Source organism: Lemur catta, chromosome 14, assembly GCF_020740605.2.
Source record: "Lemur catta isolate mLemCat1 chromosome 14, mLemCat1.pri, whole genome shotgun sequence".
Taxonomy (NCBI): Eukaryota; Metazoa; Chordata; class Mammalia; order Primates; family Lemuridae; genus Lemur; species Lemur catta.
Genome location: NC_059141.1, coordinates 63,821,925 through 63,843,362, shown reverse-complemented (window position 1 = coordinate 63,843,362; position 21,438 = coordinate 63,821,925). Strand labels below are relative to the sequence as shown.

At 46.6% G+C, this 21,438-nt stretch overlaps 1 protein-coding gene across 1 annotated transcript in view; it reads left to right on the top strand.

The window, feature by feature from the left end:
* Positions 1–21,438, top strand: part of WDFY4 (WDFY family member 4) — a 296,219-nt gene that overhangs the window by 117,538 nt on the left and 157,243 nt on the right. The window contains exons 24-31 of the mRNA XM_045569053.1: positions 2,021–2,173; positions 8,012–8,085; positions 9,943–10,104; positions 10,702–10,793; positions 12,567–12,666; positions 15,098–15,303; positions 16,076–16,245; positions 18,153–18,278. Of these exons, the coding sequence (XP_045425009.1) occupies positions 2,021–2,173; positions 8,012–8,085; positions 9,943–10,104; positions 10,702–10,793; positions 12,567–12,666; positions 15,098–15,303; positions 16,076–16,245; positions 18,153–18,278 (1,083 nt within the window). The remainder of the gene's footprint in view (positions 1–2,020; positions 2,174–8,011; positions 8,086–9,942; positions 10,105–10,701; positions 10,794–12,566; positions 12,667–15,097; positions 15,304–16,075; positions 16,246–18,152; positions 18,279–21,438) is intronic.

Below are 21,438 nucleotides of genomic sequence, written 5' to 3'. Positions count from 1 at the left end.
GATCGCTTAAGCCCAGGAGTTTGAGGTTGCTGTGAGCTAGGCTGATGCCACGGCACTCACTCTAGCCCGGGCAACAAAGTGGCACTCTGTCTCAAAACAAAAAAAAAAAAAAGAAAAGAAAGAAATGTTTGTGAGACCTCGGGGGTGAAATGCCAAGGGAGCTAGATGGCTCTTGAGCTCAGAGGGGCAGGCTGGGCTGGAAGTGTACACACGAGGGTCTTTGATGTTATGATGATGATATTTAATCCAAGGAAATTGATGAGATAGCCAAAGAGAAGGAGTAGAGAGAGAAGAGGAGAGGACTGAGGAGGAAGCAGAGAGGCGCTCCCTATACAGGGGTTGGAAATGTTAAAACCCAGTAAAGGAGATTGAGAGGAAAGAGGGGAGAGATACCAAAGAGAGTTTTGTCAAGGAATCTGAAAGAAGAAAGTGCTTCTGGAAGGTGGGTGTGGTCAAACAATGCTAAATGCTGATACATAATGCCGCAAATTAAAGACAGAGATGTCCCCACTGGACGTGGCCACCTGGAAACCACTGGTGACCTTTCTGGGGAAGGTGGGCAGGTGGGGGCAGCAGCCGGCTGAGCTGGGTTGAGAGAGCACGAGGTGAGTCACGGAGCCGAGTGTGCCGAGGATGCTTTCTAGAAGGCTGCCTGTGGAGGGGAGGAGTGGAGTCAGAGGCAGAGGGAGCAGGCATCAAGGGAGGGTTGGTTTTCAGAGGAGAGATCCTAGAGTGCATTTGTACATGGAGTCAAGTGGCCCAGAAGGGAAAGGAAGGCAGGGGAGGGGAGGCTGGGAGAGAAGAGCTACCCCAAAGAACAATGTCTTTGAGCAGGTGACGGGTGGGATCCGGAGGCCAAGTGGATGGGAACCCTGCTGGCAACAGGAAGGGACACAACGCAGGCATCGCAGATCTGCTGTGGGAAGGCAGGGGTGTGATGGGTTCTGTCTTCTCAGCAGAGGATGAGGTCGGGTGGTGAAGCAGGAGAGAGGTGAGAGGAGAAGCAAAGAAATCATGGTCTTCAGGACAAGAAAATCCAGCTCGTTAGAAAAACAGCATTGGACTGCCAGCCCAGCTGAGTACCGGTTTGACATTTGACACCAGTAATGTAAAGTGAAGCCGGTCAGCCTGAGAGTGTGACTTTTCTCAAGCAACCTTTGGCCCTCCTAATTATGTCTTGATGGGGGTGGGGGGATTGATCCGATTTCAGATATGTCAAAAAAGTGACCAGAACAGTCTGAAAAGATATAGAGTATTTGCTGATCACAAGCAAGAGTTCCCAAGGGCGTGTTGAGAGGGTCTGGGAGGACAGGGAGAGGGCGGGCTGTGCTGCAGCTGGGGTTGGGGGTGAGAGGCGCCGAGGGTCCAGGTGAGGTGGGTGAGGACCCGGATGCTGACGGGCTGCTGGGAGGCCTGATTCGTGTGTGACGGAGGTCAGTAGGGAAGTGAGGCTTGGTGGGACCCGTCTTCTTAGTTTCTGAGATGAGTTGAGCCACCAAACGCTGCTGGGAGCCCAGCACCTCCTGCTGGGATGGATGGGGCACGTGGCTGGCTTCCCAGGGGCTGGTGCCACAGGAAGGCATGTCTGGTGGCTGCAGCCTGAAGGAAGGCTGGCTGGAACCGGGCTCAGGGGCAGGCGGTAGCTTCCTGGTGGTGCAACACCATTTATGGGACGGTTCTGCATGCAAAGGATCCAGTAACAGAAAATTAGACAGAGTCCTGAGGAACCGAGGAGGAGGCCAGAAGGGAGTGGCATTCTGGAAACGTGGAAAAGATTCAGGGAGCAGCAGGGGGCCCAGTGAATGATTAGGTCGCAGTACAGAAAAGTGGACACTAGCTGGAAGGAGCCACGGAAACTGGCCCGTGTTTTTCTTCTGAGAATGTGGGGATGAAGGATGGTAGCAGCAGAGAGCAGAGGGTGTTCAGCTGGACTGACCACAGGTGCTGTAGGCAGGAGCAGGGGAGAAGGAGCTCTAAGAACGCATTTATGAGGCAACCGCTTTGTGTTTCAACCTTTCAGATAATGGCGTTTCTCCTGAGGAAAAAGGTCTCTCTCCTGAACCATCGAATTTTTCAGCTGGTGCTCTCAGTTGCTGGCACTGCAGAGCTGGGCTTCAGGTCCTCTGCTGTCTCCAACACCGGTGTCTTCCAGCACATCCTCTGCAATTTCGAGGTAAATTGGAGACTGGCCCCTAGCCCTTCCAGGGGAGGGAGGGAGGGAGAGAGAGAGAGAGAGTGTAAAATACATGAAAAAGGCTGCAGTTTCCTCTAAATTCAGGTCGGCTTCCCCGATAGTCATGACTGTAGTGAGAGGGAAAACCACAAACGTTTCAGAGTCGAAAGGCCCTGGTTTATGATTAAATCCTGCCACCTGTGGGCTGTGGCCTTGGGCAAGTCTCTTGTTCTCTCTGAACCTCACTCTGTTCTTGTGTGAGACGGAGATCATCATCTCTTCCTCACAGGTTGTTGTGGAGGTTAAACCAGATAGTGTCTGGGAAAGGACTGTAGAACTGCAATGTAGCATGTACGTATGAGAGTTTAAAAAGGATCCCAATTTCTTTGGATGGTGCTTTGCCGTTTCCAAATGATCCTTTAAAGGGCTGACTTGCGAGATGCTGAAAGACATGCCTGGCCCCTGAGGAGTATGGCACAGGACCTTTTTGGGAGGATCAATCTATTCATGAAGCATCATTTACTGAGCACCCACTGGGTCAGGGATTGGCCATGTGCTGGAGATACAATGATGACCAGGACCTGGGTCTTCCCCACAGCCAGATGGGCCTGGGACACAGCAAAGGTGACGCTGCAGTGTGCTAGGTCTCACAGTGAGGCAGGCACAGGGCATCTGGGTAGTGGGAGTGAGAGGACAGTCAGTTTAGCTTTAGGGATCAAGAATTCTGGGACTGAGTCTGGCAGAATTCAAGGGGGAAAGAACATTCCAGGTGGACCATGTGTGCTTTTTGCAAATATGTCAGGGTGCAAGCAGCCATGCGGATTTGAGACAAATGGCTTGGTGGGGCCTGCAGCTTTGTGTTGACTACAGGAGAGGGAGGGAAAGAGGACAGACCCAGGGCACTAAACTGCACAGTCTGTGCTTCAGCCTGTACATGTTGAGATCTGTGGAAGTATTTTAAAAACTGTTTGTTTAGTAAAAAATTAATATATGTTTATTATAGAATATTTTTAAATTATAGAAAAGTGGAGGGAAACCCTTCTGTTTGCAAGACCCAGTCAATTGTCATCAAATTTGGATACATTCTATGCACAATATATGTTTTTAATCATAGTCACTATTATACTGTATCAGTTAGAGTCTTGCCTTATCTTATATGACAAAAACATTTTAACATATCATTACAAACATTTACACTGAGGTCAAAATAATACTTGGTTATATAGAGAGTTTCTTCACCATTCCCTATTGTCAAATTCTTAGATTATTCCTACATTTTATTGTTATAAATGCTGCTATAGACAGCAATTTTGTATATACATTTCTCCCACTTTTAGTAAGAAACATTTTTATTGTGTTTGGAAACCTAATAAATATGGCCGGTTATAGACAATAGGATATCTGATCTGTATTGCTTATACTGACCCACTCTAGGAAACAAAAAAGCCCCACATATTTTATAATAAATTATCAAAGTTGAATGATGAGACTAAAGCCTTTATAAACAATTTTTAGACTGTTGACAAGTTTTGCCAAACATCTGATACCTAAGGGTGTTAACTGAAGGCTGACGTGAGAGTTTTATTCTAGTTATATTACTCCGGTGACAAGAGCCCCAAGGCAGGAGCATCAGTAGCGAGATGGTTACAGAAATCCAGCCGGAGGATTTTGAAACCTGAACTGAGAGATGGCACCTGGGATAGAGAGGAGAGTCAATGAAAAAGTCGTAACTTGGGCTAGAAGTGATTTAGAGCCAAATGACAAGGGAAATGTTATGGATCAAAGCGCCATGAGGTTGCTGCTGAAGGCAAGACCAGAGGGAAACTTATAGTCATCAGTGTGTGTATTAGAAAAACAGAGCATTTTAAAATTAATGCCTCCAGATGGAGAAGATAGAATGGTCAAACAAAAACAAAACTCAGAGAAAGAAGGGAAAATATAGATGAGAACATAAATAAATAAAATGGGAAAGAAAAAATGTACAAAGGATCAACAAGGCCAGTCACTGGTTCCCCTAAAACACACAAACCTGTGTTAAGATTGGGCAAGAAAAAAAGACAGAGGGCAACACGTGAATCACACTAGGAAGGGCAGGGGAGCACACCGGAAGGAATGAGTGATTAGAAAAGTAACAAGAAAGTAGGAGCGACAACTTTGTGCCAATGAGTTAGACAAGTTAGCTCATTGGAACCATCGCATAGAAAACTAAGTTTTCAGAGTTCACTCAAACAGAAATAAAAAAGCTCAGTGATCTCGTAACCATCAAATAAACTGAATCACTTTTTAAAATCTGTAGAAACAAACAACATTCAGAAGGGAAATCCAGGCCCAGGGGTCCATAGGGAAAATCTACCGGTCAGGAAATGGGCCGTGTTGAGCCCTATACCTGGAAGAGGAGGCCACTCTCAGCTTATTTTATAAGCTAATCTTGATGCCAGAACACAAAAAGACACTATAAAAAATGGAAAAGTACAGAATAATCTTATTCATAAACATAGCCACAAAAATCCTATGATATTAGCTAATTGAACCAGGCCAGGAGGAATTCCTTAAACCTGGATCTGAAGACGGACGGGAAGGTTGTGGAGGAGCCCATGAGGCCTGGAGAATGGGCTGTCCGTGCACGGTGGGCAGGGAGAGGTGCATGCATGGCCACACCACCCTGCTAAATAGGACCACATGCCTTCCCTGCCCCGGCTGCCATCCCTCCTGAAGTGCTGTGGCCCTTCTCAGGCAGCCTGGCTCCCGGGCGTCCTTGCCACCAGCATGGCCCAGGAATTAGCCATGCAGAATCACGTCATACTCCCTCTCCTACTCCGACGATGACCATGGCACTACCCCACACCACCCCGAATAAACGACCCTTCATTTAAGAAAACAAGCAACTAACAAGAACCAGATGCTAAAATGAAATGAAGTAAAATAAGTTCAATATTGAGAGGAGAGAATTCCAAAAAGATAAAAAATTTCCAAAATGTCTTGTTCTGCTTATAACAAGGACAGGGAGCTGTGAGGGGAGGGAAGGAGGGTCAGAGAGCTGTGGGGGGAGGGAAGGAGGGACAGGGAGCTGTGGGGGGAGGGAAGGAGGGACAGGGAGCTGTGAGGGGAGGGAAGGAGGGACAGGGAGCTGTGAGGGGAGGGAAGGAGGGACAGGGAGCTGTGAGGGGAGGGAAGGAGGGACAGGGAGCTGTGGGGGGAGGGAAGCAGGGACAGGGAGCTGTGGGGGGAGGGAAGGAGGGACAGGGAGCTGTGGGGGGAGGGAAGGAGGGACAGGGAGCTGTGGGGGGAGGGAAGGAGGGACAGGGAGCTGTGGGGGGAGGGAAGGAGGGACAGGGAGCTGTGAGGGGAGGGAAGGAGGGACAGGGAGCTGTGAGGGGAGGGAAGGAGGGACAGGGAGCTGTGAGGGGAGGGAAGGAGGGACAGGGAGCTGTGGGGGGAGGGAAGCAGGGACAGGGAGCTGTGGGGGGAGGGAAGGAGGGACAGGGAGCTGTGGGGGGAGGGAAGAAGGGACAGGGAGCTGTGGGGGGAGGGAAGGAGGGACAGGGAGCTGTGAGGGGAGGGAAGGAGGGACAGGGAGCTGTGGGGGGAGGGAAGGAGGGTCAGAGAGCTGTGAGGGGAGGGAAGGAGGGACAGGGAGCTGTGGGGGGAGGGAAGGAGGGACAGGGAGCTGTGGGGGGAGGGAAGGAGGGTCAGGGAGCTGTGGGGGGAGGGAAGGAGGGACAGGGAGCTGTGGGGGGAGGGAAGGAGGGACAGGGAGCTGTGGGGGGAGGGAAGGAGGGACAGAGAGCTGTGAGGGGAGGGACAGGGAGCTGTGGGGGGAGGGAAGGAGGGACAGGGAGCTGTGGGGGGAGGGAAGGAGGGACAGGGAGCTGTGGGGGGAGGGAAGGAGGGACAGGTAGGTGTGGGGGGAGGACAAATGGGAAGTTGAGATACAGGGAGGGACAAGAAGTTGAGGACAGCCAAGTCTTTGGCTCCTAGTTTCTTAAAGAAGGGACAGGCCAGCTTGTTTCTTAGAGTGAGGTGGTCTTAGGGGTGGAAACATCTGATGCATTATCCATTTGATATCCAAACAGATCTGATCCAGACATTTTAATACAGTCCTCAGTACAGGGTAGTTTGACACAGGGTAATAAATCAAACGAGTCAATTATCCATGTTTCCTAAAATTCTATTATATAATTTCCTGAAGAGCTAGGCAACCTCAAATGTGTGTGGCAATTCATTGTTGTTCTCATGTTCTGGAAGGGAAATGGGAGAGGCTAGAAACTTCTGTGGGAAGAGTGAAGGGGTGCAGCATTATTGGACTGAGAGGCTCATGTCTGACTTTCTCAGTTCTCTCAGCCCACATGGTTTGTTGAATGACCGCCTTCATGAATGCAGGCATGAAGCCTTCGTGTGCAGGGTTCTCGGGGTGCCGTACCGGCTGTCCATAGCCCCACTAGAGCTGCGTCCATGCACACCAGCTGTCCCAGGTGGCAGCTGCCCTACCTGTGTGTGTGTCTTTGGGCAGTGTCTGTGCTTACGAGGACTGGAAATCTGTCACTCTGTTCCTGGTTTAAGAGCAATCCACTTACTTTATCTTGGTTTACTTGGCATTCACTCTTTTTAAAAATTTAATGAATCCTTATTAAGTGTCCACTATGTGTCATGTGTGATGTTAGGCTGGGGGATGGGAAAGTGACAGTCCCTGCCTTTACAGGCCTCCTGATAAACTAGTGTTTGTTTGGGCTCTTTTGCATTCCCTCTTTAGTAAGAGGACAAAGCCATGGGCACCTGCTTGATTTTAAGTGAGGCTGATTATTGACCCTTGGGGTTGCTGTCCAGAGGAGAGGGCTGTGGGGACCTGATATGGAGGCAGGGGAATAGGCTCCATGGTCAGAGTGAGTGGCTTTGAAACCAGTCTCTGCCGATTAACCAAAGTGTGGTGCTGGAAAAGTTACTTAGTGTCCCTGAGCCTCACTCTCTTTATCTGCTAAATGCAGATGATGTATTTTGGGTCTTTGTTTGGCACCTCTTGCCTTCAATAAATAGTAACAATTATAAGTGCAAACTCTTTTCATTGTTATATAAATGTACTCTTAGGGTCCCATGGCGGGCCTTTGGAATTGTCAGTATTTAGAGATGAAAAATAGCAGATCTCTCTAAAGGGAGATGGAAGTGACACGTGAAGGCAGCCATCAACTCTGCCCCAGAGGGACAATTAGCAGCTGCCTTTGTTGACTATGAATGAAAACAACCTGAGTGGTAAACTTCACCTTCAGCATCTCAGTGAATTTCATATCTTTGTGTCATTTACAGTTTGACTTGCAGGAGAAGGCAAGGGTGGGTTGGGAGGCAGATTTTACAGATGGGACAACTGAAGAAAGTGTTGCATGTACTGTGCACAGTCAACACGGAAAAGCCTGGAAGTTAAGACCTGCTATTTCCTACCACTTGCTGGTGGTGAGTGGAGCCTGTCACTCAACCAGTCTCTTTCATCTTCTATTTTTTCATCTGTAAGGTGGGAACACCAGCATTTGCCTTGCAGGATCCAGTGAGGATGAGATGCATTCGGTGTGTGGGCACTTGGGTCGTGGGCCTGGGCTGTCCTGGGTTGGAATCTAGACCCACAGTGAAGCGCCAGGGAGCAGCAGAGATGGGGAGAGATGACCTTCTTCTGGGGGAGGCGCCCTCTATGCTCTAGATGTCAGGAGAGCTGGTCTGATTCCAGAGCTGCTAAATCATGTTGGTGATTCCAAGTTAGAGAATGGTATGTCCAGCATCTGACCTGCTCATGTTGCCTGCAAACCCTTCCTTGCCCACACCTTAGTTTTAGTGTGTGTTTGTTCTGTCTTCCAGCTCTGGATGAATACGGCAGACAACCTGGAGCTTGCCCTCTTTTCCCATCTTGTGGAAATTCTTCAATCACCAAGGTAGGTTGGGCTTTGGCAGCCTGGGAGTTAGAACTAAAGGCTTCATGCCAAGAATAGAGGCCAAGAGGGCAGGAGCATCAGTAGCTCCTTCCTGCTCCCCGACCATTAGGTCCCCGGGGGAAGCACATCCTACCCAGTGGCTCACTCCCATATGCAGGGCCGGGCTGTTTCTTCTGATGCTCTTAAGCCTCAGGAAGGCAGGTGCAGAGGGCCTAGAGGCCTCTCTGGCCCCAGTGACTTGCACATACTGGGGGTCAGCAAACGTGGCCAGCAAAGGCCAACTCTGCCCTTGAGTTCCGAGGTTCTCCAAGTCACTGTTTGAATTAGTCAGAGCTCTTTTGGTGGCAAGTGGCAGAAATACAACTCAGCCAGATTAATAAAGGAAAAAGGGAAGGAAAGAATGAAGGGGGAGGAAGGGAAGAATAGAAGGAGAAAAGAAGGCCGATAGAGGGAATTCATTGGCTCGTACAATTGAAAGGGGCAGATGTTTGCCGGTGGCTGGGTGGTTCTCATGTCATTTTGTCTGAGCTCTGTCACCGCTCTTGTCTCTGCCTCCTCCACACTGTCTTTGTGTTGGCAGGCTTTCTTCTGCGACAGCCAGGTGGCTGCTGGGCAGCTCCTCAGGGCATATCCTCAGCATAGCACAGTCAGCAGAGAGCACTTTTTTTTATTCCACAGTGCTGGGTCCTGAGGCCAGGCTGGGAGCATAGCTTCCCCTCTGCAGCAGCTGGAAAGGAATTACAAAAAGGTGGTTCCCAAAGCGAGCCAGGAACCGTGATTAGAATAAGAGAGAAGGGAGGCCGGGAGGCCCGCACATCACCCCACCTGCGTCCTCAGGGATCAGGCTGGTCCAGTGATCACTGGCACCTCTGGTGTGTTGAATGTGTTTGTAGACATCTTTCCTTCAGGCAGTTATTATTGAATATCCATCATAAACTCACCACCCATCATACGCCTTTCTTAGTGATGAGGTCAGAGGTGAATAAGGCAGTCCTGCTGAGGAGGAGGAGGAGGAACAGAGAGGTCTGCTGCTCGGTGCTGTACCAGCGAGGCGCTGAGGGCAGGCGGGTTGCCAAGTGGCTGGACACACGTCCTCCCTGTCAAGGCCGTTGCTAGGTCACACTCAGAACTGGGCTGGTTCTGCCTGTTCTATGTGTCAGGGACGTGGAGCTCAGCAGAATGTAACATGATAATACCAGAAAAAGACAGTTGGAGAGGAGCAATCCACCCAAATTCACGCTGCTTCACCTTTTCTTCCCTCCCACCTTTCACTTTCTTCCTGTACCTGCTCCTGTTCTAAGAAACAGACATTTACCCTGGGAGCAGTTTTCTTTGGGGGATTAGAATTTACTGGAAACTGGATTTGTGGTTATCCTAAGGAGAGGGATGTGGATACTTGAATTCTGCCTTTTTCTCCTTTGCTCCCAGCGGCGTGTTCATCCACTTTGTGGTTTGGGGCGGGCAGCAGGAGCGCACACGCAGACAGGAGGGCCCGTGCTCCTGGCTGTTGGGAAGTGCTCTTCGGTCACATGAGTGTCTGCTGTCTTTGTTCTGAGTTTTCTGAGGCCAGCACGAGTTTTCCCTGAGGCTCAGAATTTAAAAATCAATCATTGGGATTTGTCTCTGAAGGTGGTTTCCGGGGTTTGGAAGGAATGGGAGGCACGCGCACCAGTGACTCTGGCACTTGGTGGACACATATTCGATGGTGTCTGACAGCATCTTGGCAAGTTGCCAAGAGAGCACTGGAGTCAGAGGGCCACAGAACAAGCCTAGTTTGGAAAACCTTTTTAGCAGAAACGCAGCAAATTTGGTTCATTCCAGTAAAAGCTTTTACTGTCTCTCTCCTGGGCTCACCAGGGAAGGACCCAGAAATGCTGAAATTGCTCACCAGGCAGGGCTGATACCTAAGCTTGTCTTCCTCTTCAATGAACCAAACCTGACCCCCTCCAAGATCCCCATCATCATTGCCATCCTGGGCTGTCAGCTGAGGGGCCACTTTAGCATCCGGGACTTGCTCAGGTACTGTACCAAGCTTCCCCGGGGGAAAGGGAGGCTCTCAGGCTATTTTACAAAGGAATACAGGTCCCAGCTATCTCCTGACCACACTCAACCCGTCATCACTTGGAACCTTCTAGGGGTTTTTGCTCGGGGTTGAGCATTGGGAAAAGGGATGAGTTTGCTTGAGCCCAGATGGGACAAGCAGGTTTCCCCGGCAGGGCTGTGCATTCACTGCCCCCTGGTGCTCAGACTCCCATACCGTGCCCAAGAATTCCAGAATCTCACAAGCACAGCCATGCTCAGCAGCAGGTGACCCCATACGTCTGCCTGCTGCACACTTCCCAAAGGACAGTCCCCACTGGCACACATTTAGCCTTTTCTTTCCTCGTCACTATCTGATATATTGATCTGGCAGAGCCAGAGTTAACTTCTCTGATGAATCCTGACAGAGTTTAGAAGTCTCCAGAAATACTATATCAATCACAGAATAATGTGATTCCCCTCAAACTCTCACTTGAAGACACATTTGGGTAGATCCGTGTAAAAACCACTAATCTGTGCTAAGCAGACATGGTTGAGCCCCCTTGGAGCATGTCCTTCTCTCCCTGTTGCGTAAAGGATTGGGCTGTTTATCGTGTACACCCTCAAGCCATCATCAGTGAACGAGAGGCAGATCTGCGTTGACGGAGCCCCAGACCCTTCTGTGCCTGGTGAGAAGACCTTTCCCAGCTGCCAGTCTAAGGCAGCGGGATGGCCCTCATGGAGCCCCTGAGAGGCGGGCGTTGTGGAAATGTTTGGCAGAGGGAAGGGCTGAGGCAGAGGAAGGGGGAGGTACCCACAGCTGAGCAGGGATTACCAGGCAGTGGCTTGGGAGGCCACGGTTTTATGATGAGGGTCACAAATGAAATCAAATCATACATTTCTGCTTCAAAACCTGGAATGGCTTCCAAGTCCTCCAGGGTAAAATCAGTACCCTGTAGACCAGCAGGCAGGATCCTTTGTGCTTTGGCCTCTGCCTCCCTCCCTGGTTGAATCTCCTCCCCTCTCTCCTTTCCCATGAGTCCCACCCCCAGCACTCTGCAGCAGTGTGGCCCTAAGTGCGATGGCCTGCCCTCCGTCCCCGCTTGCATGTGCTGCTCTCTCTAGAGCAATGTCATTCCCAGCCCCTACCAGACTAGCCACTTCCAGTCCCAGCAAGCCAGATTAAGTCCCTGCTGTGTGCTTCTGAAGCCCCTTGGGTTTGCCGTAACATACAGATTTGTGGTTTTTTTCCTTCCGTCTCGTCTTTCCCCAGCCAGATACGGAACAGCAGCCACGTTTGTAGCATCCTTCTGCTAGGGTGGTGTGGAAGGAGCCATTACGACTGTTTTGTCCTGGGCCCTCTGGATTGCACTGTCCAAGATGGGAGCCTCTAAGCAACGTGTCGCCGTTTAAATTTATATTAATTAAAATTAAATGTAATTAAAAATTTAATTCCTCACTCACTCACTAGTCACATTCTAAGTGCTCAATAACTACCTGAGGCTACTGGCTACTCTATTGGACAGGGCAGATACAAAGCAGTCTCATCATCACAAAAGATTCTCTTGGACAGTGTTACCTAGTCTAGAAAATTTATGTTATATTTTACCTTTAGATCAAGCTTCAAAGTAGGAATTACTACTCCCATTTTGCAGATGGAGAAACTGAGGTTCAATGAGATAAGGAGCTTTAATCAGAGATGGGGCCAGAGTCTAAACAGAGGAAAATCTGACCCCACTTCTCTGAGTTGCCTCATCAGTCCTAGTTCTGCAGCCTGATGTGTGTCCTAAAGTGGTCGTGAAACAACCGGCAACCGAGGGAATGGGTGAATGGGTGCTGGGTTATTAGTCAGCCTTCCTCCTGCTATGGACTTTGTTCTGAAACTTTTATCTAACCCAACATGCTGAAACATTGTTAACACATCCTTCAGGGCTTTAGTAACACTTTAGAAGTCAAATTTTTCTTCCACTGGCTCCATATACCTCTCCTGTGATTCAGGCTCTATTTTTAATGTGATGCAGATATGCGGAAGGCCTACCCTGGAAGCAAGGTAAAAGTGGGAACCAAGGGAAGGAAGACCATCATCTTCACCATTCTGGTCCCAATAACTCACATAATACGAGCACATAGTAGGTGCTCATGAAATGTTGCAACCTATGATAAATTTTAAAAAATTCCACTGAAAGATAAATTTGCCCTTATCATTTTTAGGATTTTTTTTTTTTTTTTTGGAGGTTGGGCAGCATTGAAGACATTTCTGATTAAAGGAAACTTCAGGAACATTTTCTGAAATTCTTTGTAAGCATTGTATTAAAGTCTAGAATCAAATGCCAAAAATCTGAGTCCCTTCCATGCCACAATTCTTGAGTAAGCTAAGCATTTGGTGAATATGATTGCTTACTGCAGCAAATGTGATGTCTCTTTACATCCGTTTTCTCTCAAATCTGAATTCTTTTTTGTAGCTGGAAGCCAAACATCTGGAAAGACAATCTGGCTCAGGAACCAGTTGCTGGAGATGCTGCTCAATGTAATATCTTCCCCCCAACTTCATCTGTCCTCTGAGTAAGTAGCTCCAGGAAGAGCAATTTGGCACGAGGTTGCCTCATACAGGGTGCAGTATTAAACCTTTTCTTAATGAAAAGTTTAGCATCTCCGAGTCTGTTTTCTGCAATGTGTTTCCTGCACTTGTCGGAAACAAAATTATATTCTCTCCACCCAATAAACCAGAACTTGCCCTAAGATATTCTGATGCAAATGTTAAATGGGCATGAGGAACTAGAAACAGATGTGGTATAATTACAATAAACTCCTTTTGTCACCATCGCTATAGTGTAATTGTTATTGTTTTGGCAGTTGGGACAATTGCTGATTTTGATGTCCTGTGCTTGGCAGATAATAGACGGGAGAAATGGTTAGCCTAAATAACATCTATCAAGGAAAAGGCTTGCCAAATTCTTCTGCTCTTTACTGTTAGTGATTTAGTTATTCTTCCAAGTTGGAGGAAGCCTCTACCTTCAATTAGCTTTCAAAATAATGTGTAATCATAAAGCTGATTCCATTAAATCCCCCCTGCTGCCTCCCTGGAGTCACTCATTCAGCATCTATTTCTTGAGCACCTACTGTGTGCCAACACTGTTCCTGGCTCCTAGGAGGCAGCCCTGAGCAAGTCAGCCCAGATCCTTGGTCTTGTTATGTGCACGCCTTAGTGTGTATGTGAGTTGGGGGTGGAGGTGAGGAGTTACCCTTCAGTAAATCAGCCTTGCAAATAGTGCTTAGAAATTTACCAGCCTACAGGGCTTTACATTCCTAGAATCAAAATGTGGTATAGCTGAAAGGTCCTTTGGAGATGAGCTGTTCTAACACCTTTCTTCTCCATCTTTTTGGAAGGGGTTGTATTATAGTGCAGCGCTTAACAGCTGGACTCCAGGATCTAGACCTTCTGGGTTTGAATCCCAGCCCTGTCCCCTCCCCTGGACTGGGGGTCAGTTACTTAAGCCTCTCTCTATTCATCTGTATGAAAACAAAAATGGTACTTTCAGTAGATGGCTGTGGTGAGGATGAAATGAATCAATGTATAGATAGATAGTCCTGAGAATGGTGCCTGGGGTACTGTAAATACTCTATAAGTGAACTGCTCTCATCCCCATCACCTTCATCACCATCACCTTCATCACCATCACCATCATTATCATGACCATCACTACTACCATCATCACCATCATCATCACCACCATCATCATCACCACCATCACCACCATCACCACCATCATCACCACCATCATCATCACCATCACCATCACCACCATCACCATCACCACCATCATCATCACCACCATCACCATCACCATCACCATCACCATCACCACCATCACCATCACCACCATCACCACCATCACCACCATCACTATCATCATCATCACCATCACCATGACCGTCATTACCCACCATCCTTGTCATCTACGTCCTCACTGGGGAAGTGACCAGAGCACAGCACGAGCCCTGTCAAAGTCATCCAGTTGGTAAACATCAGAGGCAGGGCTGGAAGAGAGGATGGTCTCTTCTCCTCACTCCTAGTGCAGTGCTCAGCTCATCCCAGTGGGTACCAGCCACACCCTCATTGCCCAGGACCGTCCCCTGCCTCCCAGAAGGCTGATCCTTCGCTAAACCCATCATCTTGGCTGGGTTGGCCACTTACCCTCTGCCCTCCAGTTAAGTCTCTAAAATGACTCATCATTTTAAAGTTCATTTTTGAAAGTGACAGTTCATCATGGGTTTTTTATTTTTGCCTAAACTGATAAAATGCATAAACATTAGACTATTCCATTTAGATGAATTTTTATCAGTGTCTATAAAAAGGGCAGTGAATAATCATTTGTGTTTTATATGACTATGTTGATGGTAATTAAATTAGATGGGAGGCTTGGGATACACTACTGTGTACATGTGAATAGTACTGAAGTAGGGCTCTTAAGGGGCATGTGCATTTTTACATCTATTGATACATAGTTTCCAATTGCTCTGAAAGGCTTTGGCCAGTTTACACTGCAGCCATTAATAGACAAATGCATCTAAATGCTTGCCAGCATTTTATTTACCATTCTTTTGGATTATTTATTTTAGATTATTTATTTATTTATTATTTATTTTTTTTTTATTTCAGCTCTTCATGGGGGTACAAAAGCTCAGGTTATATACATTGTCTGTGTCCCGCCCATCCCCCTGAGTCAGAGCCTCAGGCGTGTCCATTCTCCAGACAGTGTGCCTGGCACTCACCATGTAGTCATACCTCCATCCCCTCCCCGCCCCACCTCCCCGAGTCAGCACCTTCAAGCATGACCATTCAATGTAATATGTACTTCGCCAAATATTATCCAAATGTTGACCTTAACTTTCCTTTCCTAGGCAACTCGGGAGGCTGTACATTTCATATTTTCTGGACATGTCACTTGCTCAGGGACTGAGAGATAATTGCTTGCATTTTTTGACCTTCCAGGTCAAAGGAAGAGCTGTTTCTGCACCTGGGGCCCGACTGGTTCCTGCTGCTCCTACAGGGCCACCTGCATCCAGGCACCACTGTACTGGCACTGAAGCTGCTACTGCACTTTCTGGCAAACCCCTCCCTCCGTGGGCGATTTAAAGACGGCCTGTCTGCGGGATCCTGGTTGGAATGCAGCACCAAGGGCGTGGACATTGTGATGGGTGAGCGCTGCTGGCTCCAAGAAGCAGGGCGCCACCCGGTCCTGGGGTGTGAGTGAGGACCAAGCAGGCCCCCCCACACACTTGGGACCTCTGCAGCTCCCTGCAGTATGATCCCCTTGACCCCAGACTCCAAGGCCCACACCCACACCAGCCCCAACGCCCTCCTACTCCCTTTGCAGCCTCTCTGCACGCCGGGCACTGGAGGCCGCCTTCCACGCCTCAAGGGCTGCTTAGCTCTGCTCTCCTAGACACTTTATATTCTGCTTCTCTTCCTGGAATGCCTCCGACGTGGATCCAAATGCCACTTCCTCCAGGAAGGGAGGGGTCTCCCTGAATTGTGGCACTTCTGTTATATTCTCTCTGCCTCTGTTATTTTCCTCTGTAGTGCTTATCACAATGCATAAGCATACATTTATTTGGGTATTTAATTGCATAATGTCTGACCCTCCTATTACATTGTAAGCTTCACAAGTATCCAGAATTCTGTACATCTGTGGAAACCCTATGTCCTTGTTGCCTAGTACAAAGTTGCCTTGTTGCCTCCTACCTAGCAGGCATCAAGTACCTGTTCTTGAGTGAATGAATGAGCATGGCAGGAACAGGGAAGGAATTATTGTTGAGCACTTTCCTGTTCTCATCTGAGGAGGGCGTACATTTCTACCAAGTGTTTTCTGTGATATGAGAGGGTGGCAGGGTGTTCCCTCATGTGTCCAGTCCCCACCTTGATCGACAGCTGTTCTCACATGGATTTCATGCCCCTCCCCTGTAATAGACAACCTGAAGAGCCACCCTCCACCGCCTGAGCAGAGTCCCTGCCGGCTTCCTGGGTTCCGCGTCTTGAGCGACTTTCTGGCCCACCATGTTCACATTCCAGAAGTCTACCTCATCGTGTCCACCTTCTTCCTGCAGACGCCACTTACAGAGCCGATGAACAGTCCGAAAGTAGGTCCTTGGAGCACTCCTGGCACAGACCATCATGCTTGGTTTTCTGATTCCATGTGACTAAGGCCATCCCCTAAGCCACTCTCTGCTTATCTCCCAGTGCTTTTTCTGACTGGGACTGTGTTCTGACCTCCTTCCTCCCCTAGCAGTCCTGCACCCTTGGCTGGCCTGCCACATGCCTCCTACCGGCCCCTTGGCTTCTTTGGCCTCCGCCTCCCGTCATCTCTTCTGGAAGGTCTCTGATTTGGATCAGCCCATTTTCAAATCTTCCCCATCTGGACACAGCTGGGGAAGTTACATGATGCTGGGTGGTGGCATTGCCTCGGCACCCTGCTATCCACCATCCACCTGTGCTGACCCTGGGAAAGGGAGGCTTTCCATGGCTGATCTTGGATTCCTTCAGCTCCTTCCCTGGGTGACCTCACCCCACAGTTATCCTTTTTTCATTTTCATTCTGTACTTTCAGTTTCTCATTTTCTGCTGACTCTTTCCTCATAGACCATAGTATGTTAAACCATGTCCCACTTAAAACTAGAAGCTGCCCCTGGATTCACACACATGACCAACTGCTGTCCTGTTTATTGCTTTCCTGTCCTTCCTTGGCCAGATTTCTCCAACGAGGAGTCTGTGCTCACTGTGTGCACCTTCCCACCACCCACTCTCACCTGCTTGCACACGGTCCAAGTGTTCATTTGCTTTCGCTGCTGCGGGATCAGGTTCAGACTCCATAGCTGGCACTGGGATCCTTCATCTCGGGGGGCCTGACTTGTCTTTCCAAGCAGGCTGCAAGTCGCCAACCCTTTATCTGTGATTCCGCTAAATCACCTCCCCAGTGAGACTGGCTGTTACTGATTCCTTGTTCCCACCATCACCCACCTGGGTGGAGTGTCCTCCGCCAGCACTCAGCTCAGATGCCACCTCCTGCTTTGACTCCCTTGGCAGAGGGAACCATTTCCTCCTTTGTGCCTCAGTGTACCTTTACCTTATATGGTACCAACACGTTTGCATGCTTGCCTTCCCCCTTAGTTACCGAGCATCTGAACAGCAAACCCAGCTTTTCCTCACCTTCCTGGACATCTGACAAATAGCAGACTTGGAAATTGTTTCTTGGTCTTAAGGAGTTGAGTCAAACTGAACTGAAGTGAAATATGGGAGGGGAAGGACTTTGCAAAGAGAAGGCTAAAAAATTCACCTCTCTTGCCTATCTTTACGGTTAACAGATTTAAATCTTGATATAGACTAATAGTATTATAGGTCGCACTTCAAAATAAAGTTCTTAACGTGCTGTGCTAAGGTAATGGAGACCCTAAATTTTTATTTCTCTAACATATTGTAGGAAACAAACATCTGCTAAGTGTTGGGATCCATGATAGATATTTTACATATTTTATTTTGCTTGATATTTAAAGAATCCCATGGGGTAGATAATGTAATTTCCATTTCACAGAGAAGGAAACTGAACTGCCAAGAAACTGAATAGCTTGCCTGAGCTCAGCTATTAAAATTTAGACAAAGTCAGGCCATTCTGATTCTAAACCTCATGCTCTGTCTACATTCTGCACTGTCCTTTCCCCTGAAGCCTTTGAATTCTTCCTATGTCTTATATAATCCCATTTACGAAATTTCGTTAAAGTTGATTAGGACATTGAATACTTGTGATGTCAGACCAGAGGAACTAAACTCGATGCAAGTTGCTAGGGAGTCTTCATTCAGCACCTTCTTAGAGGTGTGTGTTTTCTTTATGCAACATCAACTGGGCTGGGGTTTTTCACATGAGCTCACCTAGACTACTACTATGCTGTTTTGCATTTCCCACTGAAGCCCCCCAGAAACATGATGCACCAGCTGCAAAGCTGGTCCCCTTCCTGTGTAGACACAGGTCTTACAGCCCCAGCCTCCTCCTTCAGGACAGCCTTGATGCCATGCTGCAGTGGCTCCTGCAGAAGTACCACCAGGAAGAAGTTCTCCGGGCAGGGCTGTGCACAGAAGGTGCCCTGCTGCTCCTCGAAATGCTAAAAGCCACCACGAGCCAGGTGAGATCCACTCCCCACATGCAGCCCTGAAGAGGTTCTAATGGGAAGGCCAGTTTGGAAGGGTCACCTTGACTTTTCCTAGCAGCTTCCCAGCAAGGCTGGTAACTAGCAAGATGAGATAGAAGAGGCAGGGAAGGTTCCTAGAGATGACTCAGGTGCACAACTGGAATCTCAGCCTAATGGTCCTCAAGAAGCACATAAAGCTCCCTGGGGACATCTATTTTCCATTTAAGCATTTGTGTAAACATTGGCTTTCTTCACTGGGAGATTTACTGCCTTCAGTCAAAGGGAACATTACTGAGGAGGAAGAGGGTCCCCTCTTCTCAAGGAGCCCACCTCCACCAAGACAGGGAGGCCTCGCCCATGAGTGACCTGTGAGGCAAAGACCTGTCAGAGAAGACAGGTGGCAACCAGCTACAGGCACAGCGTGCAGAGGTTTGCACAGCAGGAAGCCTTTCACCTGGGCCTTGGAGGTCCACTAGACGTGGATAGAGAGGTTATCTCAGATGTGGAGCGAAGGCCATGTGGCCTGTGAGCAGGAGTGATTAATTAATGGTGAGTCGGATCAGCAAGAACTTGCAGGAGAGGCTAGAAACTTCCAACCTCATTCTGTAGACACCAAGTGCCATTGGAGGCTTATTGTAAGGGGAAACTTACTGCTTTTCTAAAATGATACATGATTATCTTTAACATTTAAACAACAGAGAAAAGCAGAAAGTAAAAATCACCTGACATACACCCTCCCAGAAATGACCACTTTGAACTTTAGTGGAATATCCTTCTGGACACGTCTCCAAGATCATGCCATATCCTTACAGGGGATGTGACCACAAGACCACATAAACTCCGTTTGCCTTTTGTTCTCAACGTTTTCGGACATCTTTCCATGTCAATAAAGTGGAAAAATGTGGGAATCATCTATATTTGTAATAGTAATTTATGCTGTTTTTTGGAGTGTGTGTTGTTGTAAAATGGTTGTAATGAACTTTCTTAAATAATTTTTTCTTTTTAGCTTTATGACCTCAGCACAAATTCTGGGATGCGGGATAGCAGGTCAAAGCATAATTTGTGTGTTTCCTTTTAGATGCACTTCTTAGAAGGATTTCACTAGCCATTATGCACACACGTCCCACCAGCTAGTTTCTATCTCAGTATCTCATATGGATGTGCACAGCCCACCCCCACAGCCTCCGCAGCACGGCCAAACTGCGATGCTTTCATAGTGGAGTTCTTTTGCATTTATTATTACTGAGGTTGAAACCACTTTTCATATGCTCATTAATTATCTCTATTTATTTTGTTCTATCTCTATTTATCTTAATGTAAACTTCTTGTTTATATCTTTTGCCAGTTTTTCTGTGTGTGTGTTTAATTATGCTGAGAAAGCACAGATCCCACATTTTTCCCTTTTTGAAACAGAAAATTTTTTCATTTTTATTAAATTTTTAACATATAATTAGGTGATCATATGCCTTTTTTCTTTTAACCAGTTACCTGTGATGAATTACACCAATAGATTTCTTTGCATTCTTGCAAAGACCTCATTTAGTCACTCTGTTCTTATTCTGTTTGTTAATATTTTATTTGTGATTTAGTATGCATGTATATACATAGTATTAGCTTGCATGTTTCTTTTTGTTATAATTTTGTCAGGTTTTGATATCAGTATTATCTTAGTTTTATATTTAAAAGAGACTGCTTTCCCTTCTTTATACTCAAGAAGATATTAAATCCATGATTGTTATATTATTTGAATTGTTCCTATGAAACTGACTGGCCCTAAGTTTGTTTCATGATTATTGACTTGTTTAGACTTTTAACTGTCTTTTTGACTCTGTTCAGTTAATTGATATTTTAAAATAATTTCCCATTTATTTAATTTGCACAAATACTCTGTTTTAATTCATTTCATTTTGAGTGTATTTCCCCTTCTCAGTCTCAGTTTGTGTGTCCATGTTCTTTGGTTACCTGCCTCTCCTGGTACCTAAGGAGCTGAAGGCTTGTGGGTTTATTTAAAGGACAACTTCCTTGGATACATTTATCAGTCTCCTGATTTTTTTTTCCTGTCAATTTCTAAGATTTTGATTTTGGCATTGTCATTTTTTATTGCTTTCAAGAATGTATGTGATTGCAGTTTAGAGTTCTCTTTGATTCATATTTTTAAAATCCATGTGGTTGAGCTTCTTGTTTTTTATTTTTATCTATTTCTAATTTTGTTTTTGCCCTGGTTGGGTTATATGATGTGCACATTTTCCATCTTTGATAAATTTATTCATGGTTCCATTGTAGGATAATGTGCAGTTAATCTGGGGGGTGCCTAAGAAGGAATATATTTTCTGTTTGTAGCATAAGGAATATGTTACCTATGTAACCAATTAATGTTTTAATGTTATTAAAAATAAAGCAAATAAAAATAATAACATGCAAGCATTTAAAACAAAGAAAATATATAATATGGTAAGTGAAGTAAAAATATAAGACCAAATCTTTACATCATAATAGCAAACATAAAAAGATTAAATTCCTGTGTTAAAGATATGACTTTTAGATTGAGTAAAAAACAAGACCCAGCTTTCTGGGATCTAAATATATATGTATACATAACAAGAACAAAGTCACTCAATGATTGATTTGGAACAATGAAGATATCTATCTTGAAAGCATTGTTTACCAAATACAGAGGACAAGAATCAAAGTATAAAAGACAAAAGCTGAAAGAATAAGAAAAAAAGGCTAGAAACTTAATTGTAGTGAATAGTTCTAACATATCTTTCTCAGACTGTTCAGATTTTATTATTTTATTTTATTTTTTGCCTGAAACTGTACTTTGGTATTATGCCCTTGCCCAGTAGTAACCATAGATTAGTTTGCCTGTTTCAGAACTTCATATAAATGGAATCATACAGTATGTATTGTTTTTACATCTGACCTCTCTCATCTTTACATTTTGTGGGATTCACCCATGTTGTGCATATCAGTAATTCATTTTTTTATCGTTGAGTGCTATTTTATTGTGATAATCACTATCCATTATGATTCATTTCAGCTTGGAAATACCATAAATAAAGCTGCTATATATATATTTTTTAGTGGACAAATATACTCCTTTCTATGGGAGATATACCCAAAAGTGAAGTTGTGGATCACAAGCTATAAACAG